Source organism: Fusarium graminearum, chromosome 1 (assembly GCF_000240135.3).
Source record: "Fusarium graminearum PH-1 chromosome 1, whole genome shotgun sequence".
Classification (NCBI taxonomy): domain Eukaryota; kingdom Fungi; phylum Ascomycota; class Sordariomycetes; order Hypocreales; family Nectriaceae; genus Fusarium; species Fusarium graminearum.
Window position 1 is genome coordinate 8124623 of NC_026474.1, and position 15268 is coordinate 8139890.

Consider the following 15268-nt stretch of genomic DNA (forward strand, 5'->3'; position numbering starts at 1 on the left):
GTGAATTCATGATCTATCTAACGAGGAATCAAACCCCTGATACACTCTAGTAATTTTAATACTGGTACATTTTCGTTCGTTCAGTGGTTCCCAAGTATCTCATCTACCCACGAGCATACTGTCTCAGCTTCTGACCATCCACCAGACCATTGTGCTGAGCCATGTACCAAAAGTGATGCTTCCAGTACCTTTGGTTCGCAGCCTTGTCATCTTTGTTGTTAAGCTTGTACTCGACTACGATATTCACAACCCTCTGGGCAGCCGCTCTATCTCCACGCTCGAGGAGGGCCTGAATCAGCTCGGTAAGACACGGCAGTGACGTGACAGGGCGACCAGAGGCAGCGAGGTTGTCAAAGACATACATGGCTTCCTTGATATCGCCGCTGATGGCATAAGCAGTCATAACTCGCTCCCAGAGTGTTTGGTCGCCGCTGGAGACTGTCTTGAGGTTGTTCTTCTCGAGCAAAGAGCGAATCTTGTTCATATCAGGAGGGTCATGGCGAAGGACGCGCTCAATGAGGATGGTGATCATGTGTGGAGTGAGATAGGAACCAAAACCACTTTCGCGCATGTGCTTCTGCAGTGCGGCAATAACATCGTCAGAGCAGTTGGGGAGACCGTCGAGGGCGTAAAGCATCTTGCCGTATGTCTCGAGATTGGGTTTGAGGCCAGCTTGCTCGATGTCGCTAAAGACAGACTTGATGGCCCTGACCTGTTCTTCGGCGCTGGCATCGTGCATGCTGCCAATAACCGTTTCTAGAAGAATGGTGAAAGTCGCAGAATCAGGCTCAATGTTATGCGCCTGCATGGAACGCAGAAGCTGGTGGATCTCGTCATGAAGGCCCATGCGGATGGTCTCACGGATGAGAATGTTGTAGGTACGGGTATTGGGTTCAATACCTTGCTTTCCAGCCCAGGCTAGCAGCTCGTGCGCCGCCTTGGGATCTGCATGTAGCAAGCCCTTAAAGGCAGCGTTGACGGTCTCGATGCTAGGCTCCACAGCCTGATCCTGAGTTCCCTTCTTGACTGCTTGACGCCAGTTGTCCAGCAGTTCCGAGAGTGCCTCGAGGCCTTTTTGGTGGTGTCCGAGCTCAATAAGAGCCGACACACGTTCAGTCCAGATGACGCTGTCTAGCTTCGTACCCGACTTGATGAGTTGATCCCACAGCATTTCAATCTTGGCAATGTCCTTGCACATCTTCCACCCGTGCATCATGCTCGTGTACGTCCTGATTGTGGGTTCGAGCTTGAGCAACTTCATCAAGTTGACGGTCTCCTGGACTCGAGCTGGCCGACGGACCGCACACCATACAAACACCCAAAAGTCGAGAAAAGCAGGGTCCTCGGCCAGCTCGGCTTTGAAAGCCGGGTTTTCTTGCAGCTTGGCTGTCATTGCGTGCCAGATGGAACTGACACCGCCTGGATCGCGCGCTTTGTAGGCCTTTTTTAGCTGTTTGTGGAAGTTGAAGAGATGTCTCTGCGCCTCAGGATCGTGGTGAAATTTATTAGTCGCCTGACGGGTTTCCTTGATCATTCCGAGTGCTGCTGGCCACTGCTCGACAACATATTCCTTAAGCTCTGCGAACCTCGCAGGAGGGATAGCAGAAGGCTTTGATAATGCATCCTTGACATCAGCTTTCGTCATTTTGTACTTTGACAACACAGGTTTGACAAGGAGGAACAAAGGCGACAGCTTTATGCTATATGAAGCACCTGCGTGTCTTTTATCGGAAGCAAAAGATATAGTAGCCAAAAGCGCAGGAATGATTTCTTGTGCCTGTGGAGGTGGAAGTTGGAGGAATATAGAGGCCAACGCACGAGTTGCTTGTGCCCCCTGGGACATCGACCCATCAGTCTTGATGTACTCAGTATCCCTCATGACTTCTGCCTCAGAAGGCAGCGCGAACCGTAGCATCTTGCCGAATTCGCTGGGCCGCTTGAGTTGAGAAACATGTCTCCATAAATTGAAGATCTCCCCTCTTATTTCGGAACGTTCTTTTGAGCCGTTTTTTACCAATAAGGCCCTGCAACATATGTTTATGATGAGTTCGTTCCTGATGCTGGGGTCGAAATTTCCGAGGGCCTTGTATTTCTCTGCTACGTCAACACTGCCATGATAGTCGCCTTCCAGCACCATATATTCGCGCTGTTTGGCGAGAAGTTGAAGTGCGGCCGAGTAAACTGATTTGGGGATGTGGCCTTCAAGTGCCCGGATGCTTGGCCAGATCTCATGTTGAAAAACCCGGTACATTTTCGCCACGGGCAGCCCCCCTGACATGATGTTTTTGATTGATTCCGTAATTTCGAGCTCATTGAGAGTAGGCGTAGGCGTAGTGACAGAAGTTCTGACATAGGCTTTGCCTGGGGGAATATCATTCTCCTCCCTGGGGCACACAACTTCTTTGAAGAGGGCCAATGCAGGGTCCTCATCTGGTTGCCTCGTTTCATTGAAAGCGTTGACTCCCTTTCTTTGACCTGGATGGTGTGTTCTTGAATCCCTTCTTGTGTTGTTTGGTCTTTGAGCAGAAGATGCTGGTGTCCAGGTATCAGGTGCAGTGGAATAAGAGACTGCAGCCCCAAGCCGCTTGGCCGAGGCTGGAGCCGGAGTCGACCGCAATTGAGTTGAACATCTTGAACAGACTGTCCGAGATGCGTACATGGTCAAGCCTTTGAGCGATCGATTGCAGTTGCAATGCGATTTGTTGCTCAATTAACGTCGTGGTTAAAGCCTTGATTAGGTATTTTTAGGTGGTAAAGACAAGATGCGCGTCCAGCCAATCATGAGTGGCCTGCTGCAACCCACCTCGGTAAAGTTCGGTGTGCATATTCCCGATAGTAAATGTCTTAGAGGTGAGCTACCTACCAACATAGCATGACATGTAATTCATATAGGTAATTATAATTAAAGACAGGCATTTCCTACCTGTATCTAAGGATATCGGTTTCATATACTATTGTTTACAATGTTCATGCATTTCCTCTGTTTTGAGGAGTTGCGAATGCTGGCAAACCAAAATCAATGAATCATCTACCAGTATGAATATAAAAAATTCGTCTCATAATTACAAAGAAGCCTTAAAGTTGCCATCAATCTCAATAATCTTCTCAACGCTCCTCTTGTAGCCCTCCTCATTCTTGATCCTCTCAACGTACGCCGCCACCTTGGGGAACACAGTCTTCCAGGACTCTTCTCCCTCAAACGAGCCAAACTTGTCAAGTTCTGGCTCAGCTGCGATCAGCGGGAAGCTGAGCAGGATATCCGCCGATGTTAGCGAAGTGCCGCAGATGTAGTCGCCTCCTGATGTGGCTAGATGGCCCTCAATCATCTTCAGGTTGACTTGTAGATTGGGGGCAATGAATGAGGAGATGACCCGGTTAGCCAGCATCGTTGAGATGGGACGGATGAAGAAGGGAACCATGGGGGACTTGAGCACTTAAATACAAGTTAGTAAACGGTAATTCCATCGAGAAAAGGGTCAAACGAACTGCCGATGACAAGTCCCATGACTAGAGGAGGCATGAGAGTACCCTCACAGTAATGAAGGTAATACTGATATCTCATCCACATCTCAGTCTCGCCTCCAATCTTACCCTCCATACCCTCCTTCCATCGCGAGGGCATCAGCCTCTTACCCTCAGGCACATTCTCGGTGAGGTACTGCGTGATGAAGCCGCTCTCAGCCAAAGTGATAGGCTCAGCGCCTGCCTCAGCACCAGCGGGTGTGAGTTGGATCACAGGCGACTTGCCCAGAGGATGAATCTTCTGAAGCTCTGGAGGGGCAAGGAATGTCTGCTTGTTGCGATGGAAAATCTCAAGCTCATAAGGCAAATTGAGCTCCTGGAGGAGCCAGAGAATACGTTGAGAGCGAGACTTTTCGAGCCTAGTTCCATTTGTTAGTATTAGTGATTGAGAGTATAGATGAAATTATGAAAGACGAACCAAAAGAGCTTGACATTGGGGAGTTCGTTGGAAGCCATTGTGAAATATATGTATGGTAGGAATTGTCCAGTATACGGGTAAAAGATTCTGAACGAAACAAAGCACACACCAACTCAACAAAGTTTGAGCACCTTGAATCATATATGTACTACATAGTCACGTCGGGGTTTGTAGCCTCGGTCAAGCTTCCTAATGTGGTCGGACCTAACTAGACTGCCCGGTGAATTATGACATCCTTGCGGCCTCACACCATTATCGTTGGCTGGTCGATGCAGATCAGTTGAGATCCACATATCATATATCACATGTACCGAGTATCTCAGCTCGAGCCTCCTCGTATCACCTTTCAGAGGCATCTTACTGGTAACAAAGGTTTTTATGATTCATCTCATTTCATACAAACAAAGGCCTCTAAACTTTAGCCTTTCATCTAACTTGGTCTATGCCACTCCCTGATGCTACCGTTCGCTGTGATGTACCCAGTACAATGCAATGCAATGATGAACCTATCCCCTTGTAGTCCGTCCTCAACAAAGCAAATATATGAGAACCAAACGCCATGTGTTCTGCAAGACTCCTCCAACCTGACATAATGCCGAAAAAATAACGCGTCAACACACCGCCGCCTGGTTTCTTGTAAAAAAAAACAAAAAACAAAAAAACACCAGTATTCTTCTGTGTATCTTCACCATGCGTCTTTGCTATGCAGTTGATCCTAATATCAAACAGTATTTCTAAGGTAAAGGTAGAATTTGCTCGACAATAACCACTCAAGCTTGCTCATCGTCGTCGAGTCTTAGCTGCTGGAGCTGGGGCTGGGGCGTCATTAACAGCCTCACGCTTCCGAGTTTGCTTTCGAGATCGTGGCGGTGGAGGAGGATCACTGTGCAAATGTCCCAGCTCCTCAAGCGCTGTCGTGTTCTCCCATTGGAGACTGCGATAGTTCGATGTATCGGGCGTCTTATCCCGGATACGTGTACTCATTCGTTTCTGAGTTTCCTCCTTCTTGTCGTTCTCCTCCTCGGCTGAAAGGTAGGTCTTGCGGCTCTGCATGTGCTTAGCAATCTTCTCCTTGAAAGCCAGAAGCTCTTTTCGAAGTTTGAGTTCGTTGAATCCACGAGGATCCAGCCACTTGATAAGTTCATCAACATGTTCAGGCTCCGAGATGTAACCCCATTGGTGCGCGTTGAAGACGCTGGTGTTGGACTCCTCCATGGCCTTGCGTTCGGGCACTGTCATGTTGAATTTTGCTTTGTACTCTTCTTGAAGATCAGCAGGCAAGTCGATGTAACCTTCTCGCTCGAGTTCGTCAGGGCCTTGGACCCAAATTAGACCGTTCGCATAATCCGCTGACGCTGTGGAGCTGTCGGGAAGGCCACCATATGGCATTCCATTCCTTTCAAACCAGTAGTACCGGTTCCAGAAGCGATCTTTTCCAAGCACTCGGGTTCGAGGACAGTCGGCCTCGCGCAGATCGTTCTCGATCACAGCGATTTCCTCTTCACATTTCTTCATGACGTCCTCTTTCTTCTGAATGTCCTTCAAGAGCTTGATGAACTGCTTCGACTGCGCTGGGGGTTTTGGAGTCTTGGCCATCTTGGCAGCCTTCTCCTTCTCCTTCTCCTTCTTGAGAGCTTGCTCTTCCTCTTGCTTGCGCTGTTTAGCTGTGAGAGGTCGTCGACGCTTTCGAGTCGATGGATCCTCTTCAGTCTCTTCCCCGTCGGCTTCTCGAGACATGATTGAATCATCGGGCTCGGCCATATTTACATCGCCGTCCTCTTCCTTTGGTGGCGAGGGAGGCATGTTATCTGGCAACAAGATCTTCTTCTGCTCGTTGAGTTGACGTAAATCCTCGATGCTGTATGGATTGTTAGCACTAATTACTATCAGGGGTCTCCTTCATAACTTACGCTTGTTTGCGCTGTCGCTGCCACTCAATTCTCTCCTTGCGGTACGCGGTCATGGTTTCACTACAGTCTTCCATGTAACCTCGCATAGCCTTAGTTTCGGTGGTCAGCATGCAGATGATCTGCAGAATCTTGACGCGTTGATTAACATCAAGCTCAGCATATCGCTGCTTGACGGTCTCCTGGGTGGCATCGACACCGGCAGGTACCAGAAGGTGCAACAACTCCTCGCAGATATCGTGCTGACGTTCGTTCTCTGACAGCTGATGAAGAAGGCCCACAAGGATTCGCTCCCAGCCTCCGTTGGAAAAGTCTCGTTTTCGAAGATGCTCGATCCAATCGTAATCCTCCAAAAGCTGCTCGGCGCGATGCTTGGTCTCTTCCTCGCTCTCCTTCTCAGCAGCTGCAGCTTCAGCAGCCAGCCTCTCTGCCTCTGCCTTGGCAAGGCTGCTACGGGTGGCTCGTCTGCCTGGTTTGACTTCCGGCTCCGGAGTAGGTAGCGTACTGGCATCCTCGTCTTCCTCCTCCTCGCTGTCTTCTTCCTCGACTTCGGGCAGATTGATTCGCACCTTGCCACCGTCGGCTTCTGAGTCTACCAATATCTTCAAGACCGAACAATGAATCTCATCAATCAGCTGGATTGGCACTTTCTCCGAAGCAACGCAGAGTGCCTCGACGTAATCGTCAAAAGTGAAAGAGTCCAGCTTAAAGACCTCACAGTACACATTGAGTGTATCCCAGGTCTCGAGCAATGGTCCGATGGATTCCATGTTGATGTTGTCGGAGAAATCGTCCTGGATTGCGTCTTCGTTTTCGACCTTGGCCGGAGGGTCTCTGCAGAGAAATTTGAGTGGTGGACGCTTTCGATCATCCCGAGGCTCAAGCTGTAGATCTTCAATAGGGTACTTGGGAGGAGGGGGTGGTGGTGGCGGCGGAGTGGGCTCGCGTTGGGCAGGCGCCTGAATACCATAGTCTGAAGGAGAGCTGAATGGGTTGCCTCCGTGAACAGGCATATTGAGAGGCCATTTAAGACCCTTGGATCCCGATCCGTGCTGCCCCGGCTTCGCCTTGCTCTTAGGAGCTGGTTTGAGTTCTGGTAGGCGGACTGGGCCTGATTGAAGGGCTGGAATCAAGTCATGACTGTTGGTATCATGATGAGTGTGCGCTCTCTTCTGTGCTTGGAGTTGTTTGCGCTCCATGACCTTGGTGTCATATCGAAGATGAGGGGGAACGCGAGTGTCGATGTGATACTGACTTGCGTAATCATGCTTGACCAACCATGGTGCACCGTTCCAAGCATCACGGGTGACTGTTTTCTTGATGAAAGATCTGAGCATTGCCTTTGTGAAGATGCCTCGGTCTCGGCAGATATGCTCATCCGTGACTATCGTCTCCTCTTCTGAATCCTTGAGATCCACGAGGTAGCGGGTTGTGGGCAGAGAATGGCTTCCGTCAGGAAGTGCGCGAGGGCCGAATGTAGTCTTATCGCGAACCAATCCGTGAGCACGATCACCTCCCTTCATGGTCACTGTGACCTCTTCACCAGGGTAGTAGTCATGCTTGAACTCGTCGTAGATTTGATCGACGAGGTTATCGAGACGAGAAACGGTCTGAAACTGTACTTTACGCAGGATAGGACCTTTCAACGCCTCGGGGAACGAAGCTTCAACTTCTTTGCCACCCGCAAGCTAAATGGTCATGTAAGTCGAGAACGTTAAAAATTAGGGTTGACGGCACAAACCTCACTCTTCAACGCCTCAAAAAAGGTCAACCCAGAATGACCTGTGATTTGATCGTTGAAACGACGCTATGAGGTAGGTGAGCAAGGAATACTGTGATATGAAACCAGACATAGTAGCTAACCTGTTTGTAGAAATCCATGCTAAGAATAGTATAAGCGAAGTGCACCTGGGATTGGCTAGCGAATAGAACTCACCGATCAAGATAGCTATCATAGGAAGTGAAAACCTCTCCTGTTTGAGGAATATGCCAAACCTATGACTGTTTAGTGGTTGCGCTAAACATGAAGCTCTCTGCGCGCAATCATACCTCGGCGTTCTCATCTTCAATCTCCGCGGCTGGCAAGAAGCGGACGGGTTTGCGTTTGAAGAGAACCTTTTGATACCAAGTAAGTAAAAGAGCAGCCATGAGGAGGTGAGCAGTGGGAGCGCGTACCATTGTCTAGTATTGTAGGCGCAAATGGCCGGTTTGGAAGTGTCAAAGAAACCACCTGCAAGGCCGAAGGTGCAGCCTTTCCCCCACTAATAAGAATGTCTGTTCAGTATGCCGGTATATGATAGCATGAGCAGGCAGATGCAGGAGTAGGAGCAAAAATGTGGTAGGGAAACGCGATAGTAGGAGTTCGTGCTAAAGTGAAATTTGGGGCCGTTTGTTGCGTGGGCGGATCAAGAAGTGCAAACGCGGGCGCGCAGGTGGGAAACAAATCGGGGGTGGGCTCCTCTCCTCGAGAGTGATGCGATGGAGCCCAGGCCTAGGTAGGATCGAGGCGACTTACACGGCGGAGGCTGATGAGGGTATAGGACGCGAAAAAGAAGCTGTATAAGTCGGCTTGGCCTGGTGAGGATAAAGCAAGCAGTGGGCGTGAAGAGAGTCAGGGTGAGGGCTAGAGTGAGAATGATGTAGGTAGGAGAAGAAAAAGAAGAGCCCGAGAAGGAAAGGAAGGAAGGAAAAGAAGCGGGCTTCCATGGACTGGACGCGACGGGAGTTTAACGGCTGCTCACCAGGGTTCCGGGGATGGTGGGTGGAGTCACTGGGAGCTGAGAGATACTTGCAACGCCACTAGCCGCCCCGCCCATGATTCAGTACCTCGCTTGTACAAGCTACATCCACTCCAATCCCGTACCTTGCGTTTGTTAGTGCATCAGGCCCAGGTTCACGGGAGGAGGCATTGGTAGATGGTGTCGGGATTTTGCATCCAAATAGTGTATTAAACAGACCATTAAATATTATTTCTTCTTCTCAGTCCACAGAATAATACCAGCCTTTCTATAAAAAAAAAGGACCATATATCTCGTCAATCAATGCTGTGCTGTCATCCCAGCCAGCGCGTCAATCAAAATGGATGCCATGTCCCAGATTTTTTTTTAGCTTAGCTCCTCATGGGGTCCGCCAACCCCTGCGGCCCGCCGGTCCTCCTCCTCACGGCCTTAGATCCATCATCCAACTTTGTCCGCCTATAAAACAAGCACAAGTTGACTTTTTGCCAACGTTCTTGGGCTTATTTTAATCCTCGTACCATTTCGGATGCAACCAGTGGTTGAACCATCTTGATAAACGAATATTTGAGAAATTACATAGGATATAACCATAATCTTGAAAAGTCCCCGGACACTCGGCATACCGTCATCTCGGGACGCCAAGTCAGCTTCTGATATAAACACCACGCACTCTACAAAGAAACAAACAGACTTCAACAATACAGGAGTCTCCAAGGATAGTGCACTATCAATGCAGTTTATCTATTGTTTCAAGTTATTGTTATATAAACGCATCATGACATAGAACTTTGCAAGTTTCCACCACCAACTTGTCTAAGTCAGATACCATTGATATATCCTGTTCGCTGTCACAACAGATCTCAGTAACCTAGTAGAGTCCAACAATCATGTTATCATGCATGATTACAACAGACATCCTCCCACTGCAGTTTTTGACACTGGCATAAATACTACCTACCTGCAGCTCCCAAGCTAAACCCGGAGTCTCCTCCAGGGGCCTGGAGAGCTCCACATTTCAGATCGCCAAATCATTCCACCGCCACCTGCCAGGCACTTGTGAAGCTGAGGATACTTCAACGTTGGATAACAGTGTTGATCAGGTGGCCGGTATGGCTCAGTGTCATAATTCCATGGCTCTTGAGTAAATTGACCAATTGATATTTGAGGCTCAAATGGGCATCATGACAGACAATAACTATACCCATGTTTTCTTGCCAAGTCACGAATTATCACAAACTAACGACCACTGTGCATCCCTACCCTTGGAGTCTCCATCTAACCCTAGGAGGCTTGTGTTATTTATGCCAACTCCATCCTTGCACGCTACTGAGTTCTTACTCACCTTCTTGTCTCACCAAAGAGTTGCATTACTTTTGATGAAACTACGTCTTGGTGCACTCATTCATCTCAAAAGATCACATCGTTTGTCCAGCTTTCAAAAGATAGGAAATCTATTTTGGGTATCTTGATATCTGCTTCAGCTTATGCAGTGAAATACACAACCATATATCCCACCCAGCTCCCAACCACACCTATCGCAGTGTACGAGCTCGTAAACATCAATGGGATAAACTCATATGCCTTTCCGAAAATGAGATGATGTAGAAGAGAGCAGTACAGAATAAGCGGGATGCTTATAGCGATGTAAAGAGTGCTGAAACGGTCCAGGAGGAAGATTCTAGGCTTGTTGGAAGCAGGGGCAAGGCGACCAAACGCCAAGAGGAACACCACCAGCCAGACAATAGTGTAGATGGTCTTGATAGGGAACTCCGCCGGTGTGAAAAGGAGCGGGAAGAGTGACACATAGCCGGCTACGACTAAAGGTCGGAATGCTCCGAGGTGGCGCCTGTCTCGAAGGGCGATAAGACTGAATGGGATAATGACGAGAAGAATAGCCTTCTCGTGCACATGCCAACCGAATAGGAAAGAGGAGTAGCCACACAATGTGACAGCACCAATGAATGTTTCCCAAGTTGGTTGGAAGAAGAGCTTGATCAGAGGCACGACCTGGAAAAACAATGTGAGAACAAAGCAGGTTCGCGGACTGATCTCTGGCAATACAGCGAACGCCGTGTCTCCAACCAAGCCACGGGTGACACTTTGCAGTGCGCTCTTGTTGACAGCCCATCCAAGTCGTGGGGCAACTATAACAGATTAGACATACGCGCTTGTGCGATAGAAGAGCGACATACCATGAATAAGGATTCGGTCAGCAAAGGAGTAAAGAGCCCAGACGTTGGGCGCCCAGTAAGCATGGCAAAGTCCACGGGAGAAGGGGAAGAGCCGGCTTAAAAGCTGAGGGATCTGATCCATAGCAGCAAAAGGACCAAAGGCTGCACCAAAGATGGCTCCAATACCCAAGCCCAGCTTGATCGAGTTCAAAAATCGAATGCGAAAGATAGACTTGGATGACAAGCAATATGCGCGCAGAAGATAGACAAAATAGGCTGGGGCCAGGTACAAGTAGATGTGCTTGAAGCAGAGCAGGGCGGCAAAGATGAGTCCACTGCTCAGCAGTTCACTGTTTTGGCGCGCGAGAACAAGAGACATGACGAGAATACCGTACATGAAGCCATTGTACTGGAAGTGGATATGGTCGATGATGAGAAGTCCTGGGGAGAGAATGATTGATAGAGCGACGGTCTGAGCAGCACGGCGAGACTTGAGGGGAGCAGTTTCGATAAAGGTCTGAAGCGCCCAGACGAGAACAAGCTCGGTAACGATGACAGAAGTACGTTGGAAGTAGACGGTCTGCCAGCTATCGTAGTCGAGGTTGTAGACCTTCACCATGAGGGGATCTACGAGACGAGCAACGTGGGCGAGTATCCATTCGAAGTAAGCGAAGAAGGGCGGGTAATCCAGAGTCCATTCCGAAGTCTTTTCGACATACCACTTCTCCAGAGGAAGGCTGTTCGTGATAGCGAGCCAATTGCGATGGACTTCAAAGTCGGTGGATTTGCTGCGGACGGGGATTAGCGACGCGACAGAACAAGACAAGACAGATGGCGACTCACTAGGCGGGGAACAAGAGGATCTTGAACGCAGCAGCGACAAGCGCAGTCTGCGCAAGTGTCGGATAGTGCTCACTCATGATGCGCGGTGACGGGTTTCGTTGTCGCTAAGCTGTAGTGGTCACCTCATGCCATGACCTTTTTTGATTCTTGGATACAAGTCATGAGGAGATGGAGATTGGCTCGTGTTCTTTTTGGGAACCTGGCCTAACCTAAAGGATGGAGGTTGAGAGCAGGTCCCCACTAAAATGATATACCCTGGGATTGACAGCTCTGGAACTTGCGGGGGGTCATGTACTTGGTTAAGCTCCTAGCTGTTAGGATAGAGTTTTGTGCAACAGTGAATAGCATCAATTCGACGATCAATATGCACCGGTGCTCTTGATTAGCGAATTGCATTGTTCAATCGCTAAAGCACCTCAAAAGGGGCTGTTGTACTCTGTATGTAAAACTTATAAGCTATCGACAGACCAAGCTCTATTCATCCAGCTTCCTCCAATGCTCAAGTCCACCAATCATGATCTCTACTGGGTTTCCCCAAGCCACGTCGCTCTAAGAACTAATTGACCTAGGACGCCACAGAACCCCTTCAAGGCTGAGCTGAATGGTTTGCATGTGGGTGGCTTCATTAACCCCCATTTACTCTGTGTCCTCTCATGAGACGTTGTTCACTCTCTAGACGACGACCAATTATTGGTGACATTGCTTCTTTTCTGAATAAAATTGCTGTGTCTATTTGATCCATTATTTGCGCCTCGTTAAAAGCCTGTAATTACTAGTTCCTCAACCAGCAACTTACCGTCATTCCCCCCGCTCTTAGAACACCATCTTGTACCTATTTCGGAGCTGCACATTGTTTCCAGGGGCTACATAGTGCAAAGTGTCCTCAGCCTTGCCTCCACCAACATCGGCTCGTATCTTCCACTTCCCGAGCCTTCTTGTATTACGACTCGCCTTTTTTCCTTTTTTTTGGGTGTAAAAGGAGTGTTATTTCAAGTCGTGTCTGTGGTTGATTCCTTGACATATCCCTGTTTTTGTTCGTTTTATTTGTCCATTAGAGAGCTACCATGAAGGTCTCTTTCTCTTTGGCTGCGCTGCTGGCAGCAAGCCTGTCGCAGGCCCAGTATCTCATCAGCGAGCTTAGTTTTGGTCATGCTGGAAGGTTTGTTCTGCACCTTATACTTTTGTATTAGCACTATCCAAGAAACGTTATTAACCCGTATCCCGCCTGCAGGATAAGTCCCGCCGAGTCTCGTGGACAGATCCCCAACTTCGCCGTTCAGGGCAACCCAAACACTCCCGAGATTCTCTCCAACCGAATCATCCTCACTCCTCTCGCCCCTGGTAACCAGCGCGGTGCCATTTGGGGCCAGCAGCCTTTGCTCCGTACGCAATGGATCGCTGACGTCGACTTCCGAGCCAACGGCCCCGATCGCGGCCGTGGTAACCTCAACATCTGGCTTGTTCGCAACGGCCCTGCTACGATCGGCGCCGGGAGCATCTACACTGTTGGCAAGTTTGACGGTCTCGCCCTAGTTATCGACACATCTGGCGGCTCGAGCGGTATGGTTCGCGGTTTCTTGAACGACGGCAACACCGATTATTCTCGACAGAACAACGTTGATGAGCTCTCGTTTGGCCACTGCCCATACAACTACCGCAACCTCGGTCGACCTTCGCAGGTTAAGCTTCGACAGACTGCCAGGGCTTTCCGTGTTGAGCTGGACGGCAAGCTCTGCTTTGAGTCTGATAAGATCAGCATTCCTACCGGCTACCAGTTCGGTGTCACTGCTGCCACTCCTGATAACCCTGACTCTTTCGAGGTCTTCAAGATGGTCGTCATGGCTGATAACAGCGACACTGGTGCTGTTCGCAACGATCCCCCCAAGCAGCAAAACCAGAACCAGAACCAGAATCAGAACCAGAATCAAAACCAAAACCAAAATCAGGCCCGTGGTCAACCCGCCAAGGCCAACTCCAACAATAACAACAACAGAAACGATGGCGAGTACGCAGATGAAGATCCTGATATCTTCTCAACCTCCAAGACCCAGTTCATGGATCTGCATAACCGCCTTCAAAACACCAACCACCAACTCTCATCTCTGCAACGCACCTCTTCCCGTCACCAGCAGCAGGATGAGAAGCGCCACGAGGATTTGACCTCCCTCATTGGCCAGCTTCGTGCTGATATGCGCAAGCTCGACGATATCACTGCTCTCAACTCACGTATCTCAGAGCTCGAGAAGGACATCCAGGGTCTCCGAAAGGAACTCACCCGCAAGCTGCAATCTACCGAGCGCACCTTCAAGACCACCCTCTCCGACCACCACAGTACCCTGTCAGAGGTTGTCATGAACAAGACTCCTGGTCACAAGTTCCTCATCTTCTCCATCATTGGCACCCAGTGCATTCTTGTCGCTGCCTACGTTGTCTACAAGAGAAGGCGAGCATCCATGCCCAAGAAGTACCTGTAAATAAGACACGAGTCAAGAGGAGGATATTAACGGGTCAGGGGTTGCACATTTATTGAGGTGAGATTCCATGCGTTGGCGCGTTGTGTTGCTGTGTTTTGTAAATTAACTTAGATGCATGAGCCTTGTGTATACGGGAGAGTCTTTGTGTTTGTGAAAATCAATGAGGATAAATTTGAAACTATTTCATGATTCGAAAACCAAAACCCTGTGCATATCCAAAGAAAAATCATTCTCATCGTCGAATCCAGTATTCGACGTTATTAGACTGCCTTGATAAGACAAGAGGTCTTCTTGCCCATCCCTGTGTCATTAAACTTCCCATTCTCCTGTCTTGTGAGTCAACCTTGTAAAAAGTTCCAACGCTAGCAGATTTCTTAAATCTTCTCAAAATTACCGTTAATCACGTCAAGCATCTCGTCGCCCTTGGGCGCACCAGAACTCAGGTTCTCATAACCTCCGTGCGTAACAAGGATATCATCCTCGATACGCACACCGCCAACGGGATAATATGTCTCGAGGAGGTCACGATTGATAAACTTTGCATGTGTCGAGTTGTTCAAGAAGTATCCCTCAATGAAAGGACGGCAGAAGTAGCTTGTACATATCAGTGCCAGTTCATGAACGCGGGAGTGGTCGGATACTTACATTCCTGGCTCAATCGTAACTATCATGTTAGGCTGAAGAGCTTGTCTGGGCTTGGTAGGGCCTGTTGTTGAAGCCAGGCGGTGCATAGCCACCAACGCGGCGGCTGTCACCATCTCACGCTTTCCGCCCTCGACGTGAAAGTTGTCTCGCATTAGGAGGCGCTCATCACCGGTGACATCGTGGACCTCAAGACCAAGGTGATGGCCCAGGCCGTGGGGGAAGAAAGCTGCAACAGTGCCCGCCTTTTGAATCTCATCAAAGCTACCTCGCAAGAGACCCAACTTGCGCAGGCCTTGGAGAGCAACGTCGCTAGCATGAATTTGCAGTTCATAGTAAACAGTGCCGGGTTTGACACGTGCGATACACTCTTCTTGCATGCGCTGCACGATGGAGTAGATTGCGGAAGCCTGCTTTGAGAAAGAGCCGCCAATAGGGAGAGTGCGGGTAATATCGCTGGCATAACATTGGTACTCACATCCAGCATCGACAACCATGAATATTTGGCTTTCCTTCTGTTCTGTTCGGCGGAATTGAGCTCGAGTCAGAGGAA

General features: G+C 49.3%; 6 protein-coding genes across 6 annotated transcripts in view; 1 reads left to right on the forward strand and 5 right to left on the reverse strand.

The window, feature by feature from the left end:
• Positions 1-103: 103 nt before the first annotated feature.
• On the reverse strand, positions 104-1645 carry FGSG_12153 (uncharacterized protein; the record flags this gene model as incomplete). Its single annotated transcript, XM_011320158.1, has 1 exon — positions 104-1645. The coding sequence occupies one exon, from the start codon at positions 1643-1645 to the stop codon at positions 104-106; it is 1542 nt and encodes a 513-aa protein (XP_011318460.1).
• A 1417-nt stretch (positions 1646-3062) lies between these two features.
• Positions 3063-4072, reverse strand: FGSG_12154 (uncharacterized protein; the record flags this gene model as incomplete). The annotated part of the gene is made up of 3 exons (XM_011320159.1): positions 3941-4072; positions 3487-3881; positions 3063-3433 (listed from the first exon to the last, which is right to left on the reverse strand). The coding sequence occupies exons 1-3, from the start codon at positions 3976-3978 to the stop codon at positions 3063-3065; spliced, it is 804 nt and encodes a 267-aa protein (XP_011318461.1). The 5' UTR covers positions 3979-4072.
• A 648-nt stretch (positions 4073-4720) lies between these two features.
• FGSG_02527 (uncharacterized protein) lies at positions 4721-8025 on the reverse strand (the record flags this gene model as incomplete). Its single annotated transcript, XM_011320160.1, has 6 exons — positions 4721-5798; positions 5851-7535; positions 7589-7654; positions 7711-7729; positions 7784-7842; positions 7897-8025. The coding sequence occupies 6 exons, from the start codon at positions 8023-8025 to the stop codon at positions 4721-4723; spliced, it is 3036 nt and encodes a 1011-aa protein (XP_011318462.1).
• A 2042-nt stretch (positions 8026-10067) lies between these two features.
• On the reverse strand, positions 10068-11676 carry FGSG_02528 (uncharacterized protein; the record flags this gene model as incomplete). The annotated part of the gene is made up of 3 exons (XM_011320161.1): positions 10068-10729; positions 10778-11544; positions 11600-11676. The coding sequence occupies 3 exons, from the start codon at positions 11674-11676 to the stop codon at positions 10068-10070; spliced, it is 1506 nt and encodes a 501-aa protein (XP_011318463.1).
• An 811-nt stretch (positions 11677-12487) lies between these two features.
• Positions 12488-14073, forward strand: FGSG_02529 (uncharacterized protein; the record flags this gene model as incomplete). Its single annotated transcript, XM_011320162.1, has 2 exons — positions 12488-12758; positions 12831-14073. Exons 1-2 carry the CDS (start codon positions 12664-12666, stop codon positions 14071-14073), a joined length of 1338 nt encoding a protein of 445 aa, XP_011318464.1. The 5' UTR covers positions 12488-12663.
• Positions 14074-14447: 374 nt separating this feature from the next.
• FGSG_02530 (uncharacterized protein) overlaps positions 14448-15268 on the reverse strand; it is a gene marked incomplete at both ends in the record, with an annotated part of 1950 nt that continues 1129 nt past the window's right edge. The window contains 2 exons of the mRNA XM_011320163.1: positions 14448-14667; positions 14719-15235. Of these exons, the coding sequence (XP_011318465.1) occupies positions 14448-14667; positions 14719-15235 (737 nt within the window). The remainder of the gene's footprint in view (positions 14668-14718; positions 15236-15268) is intronic.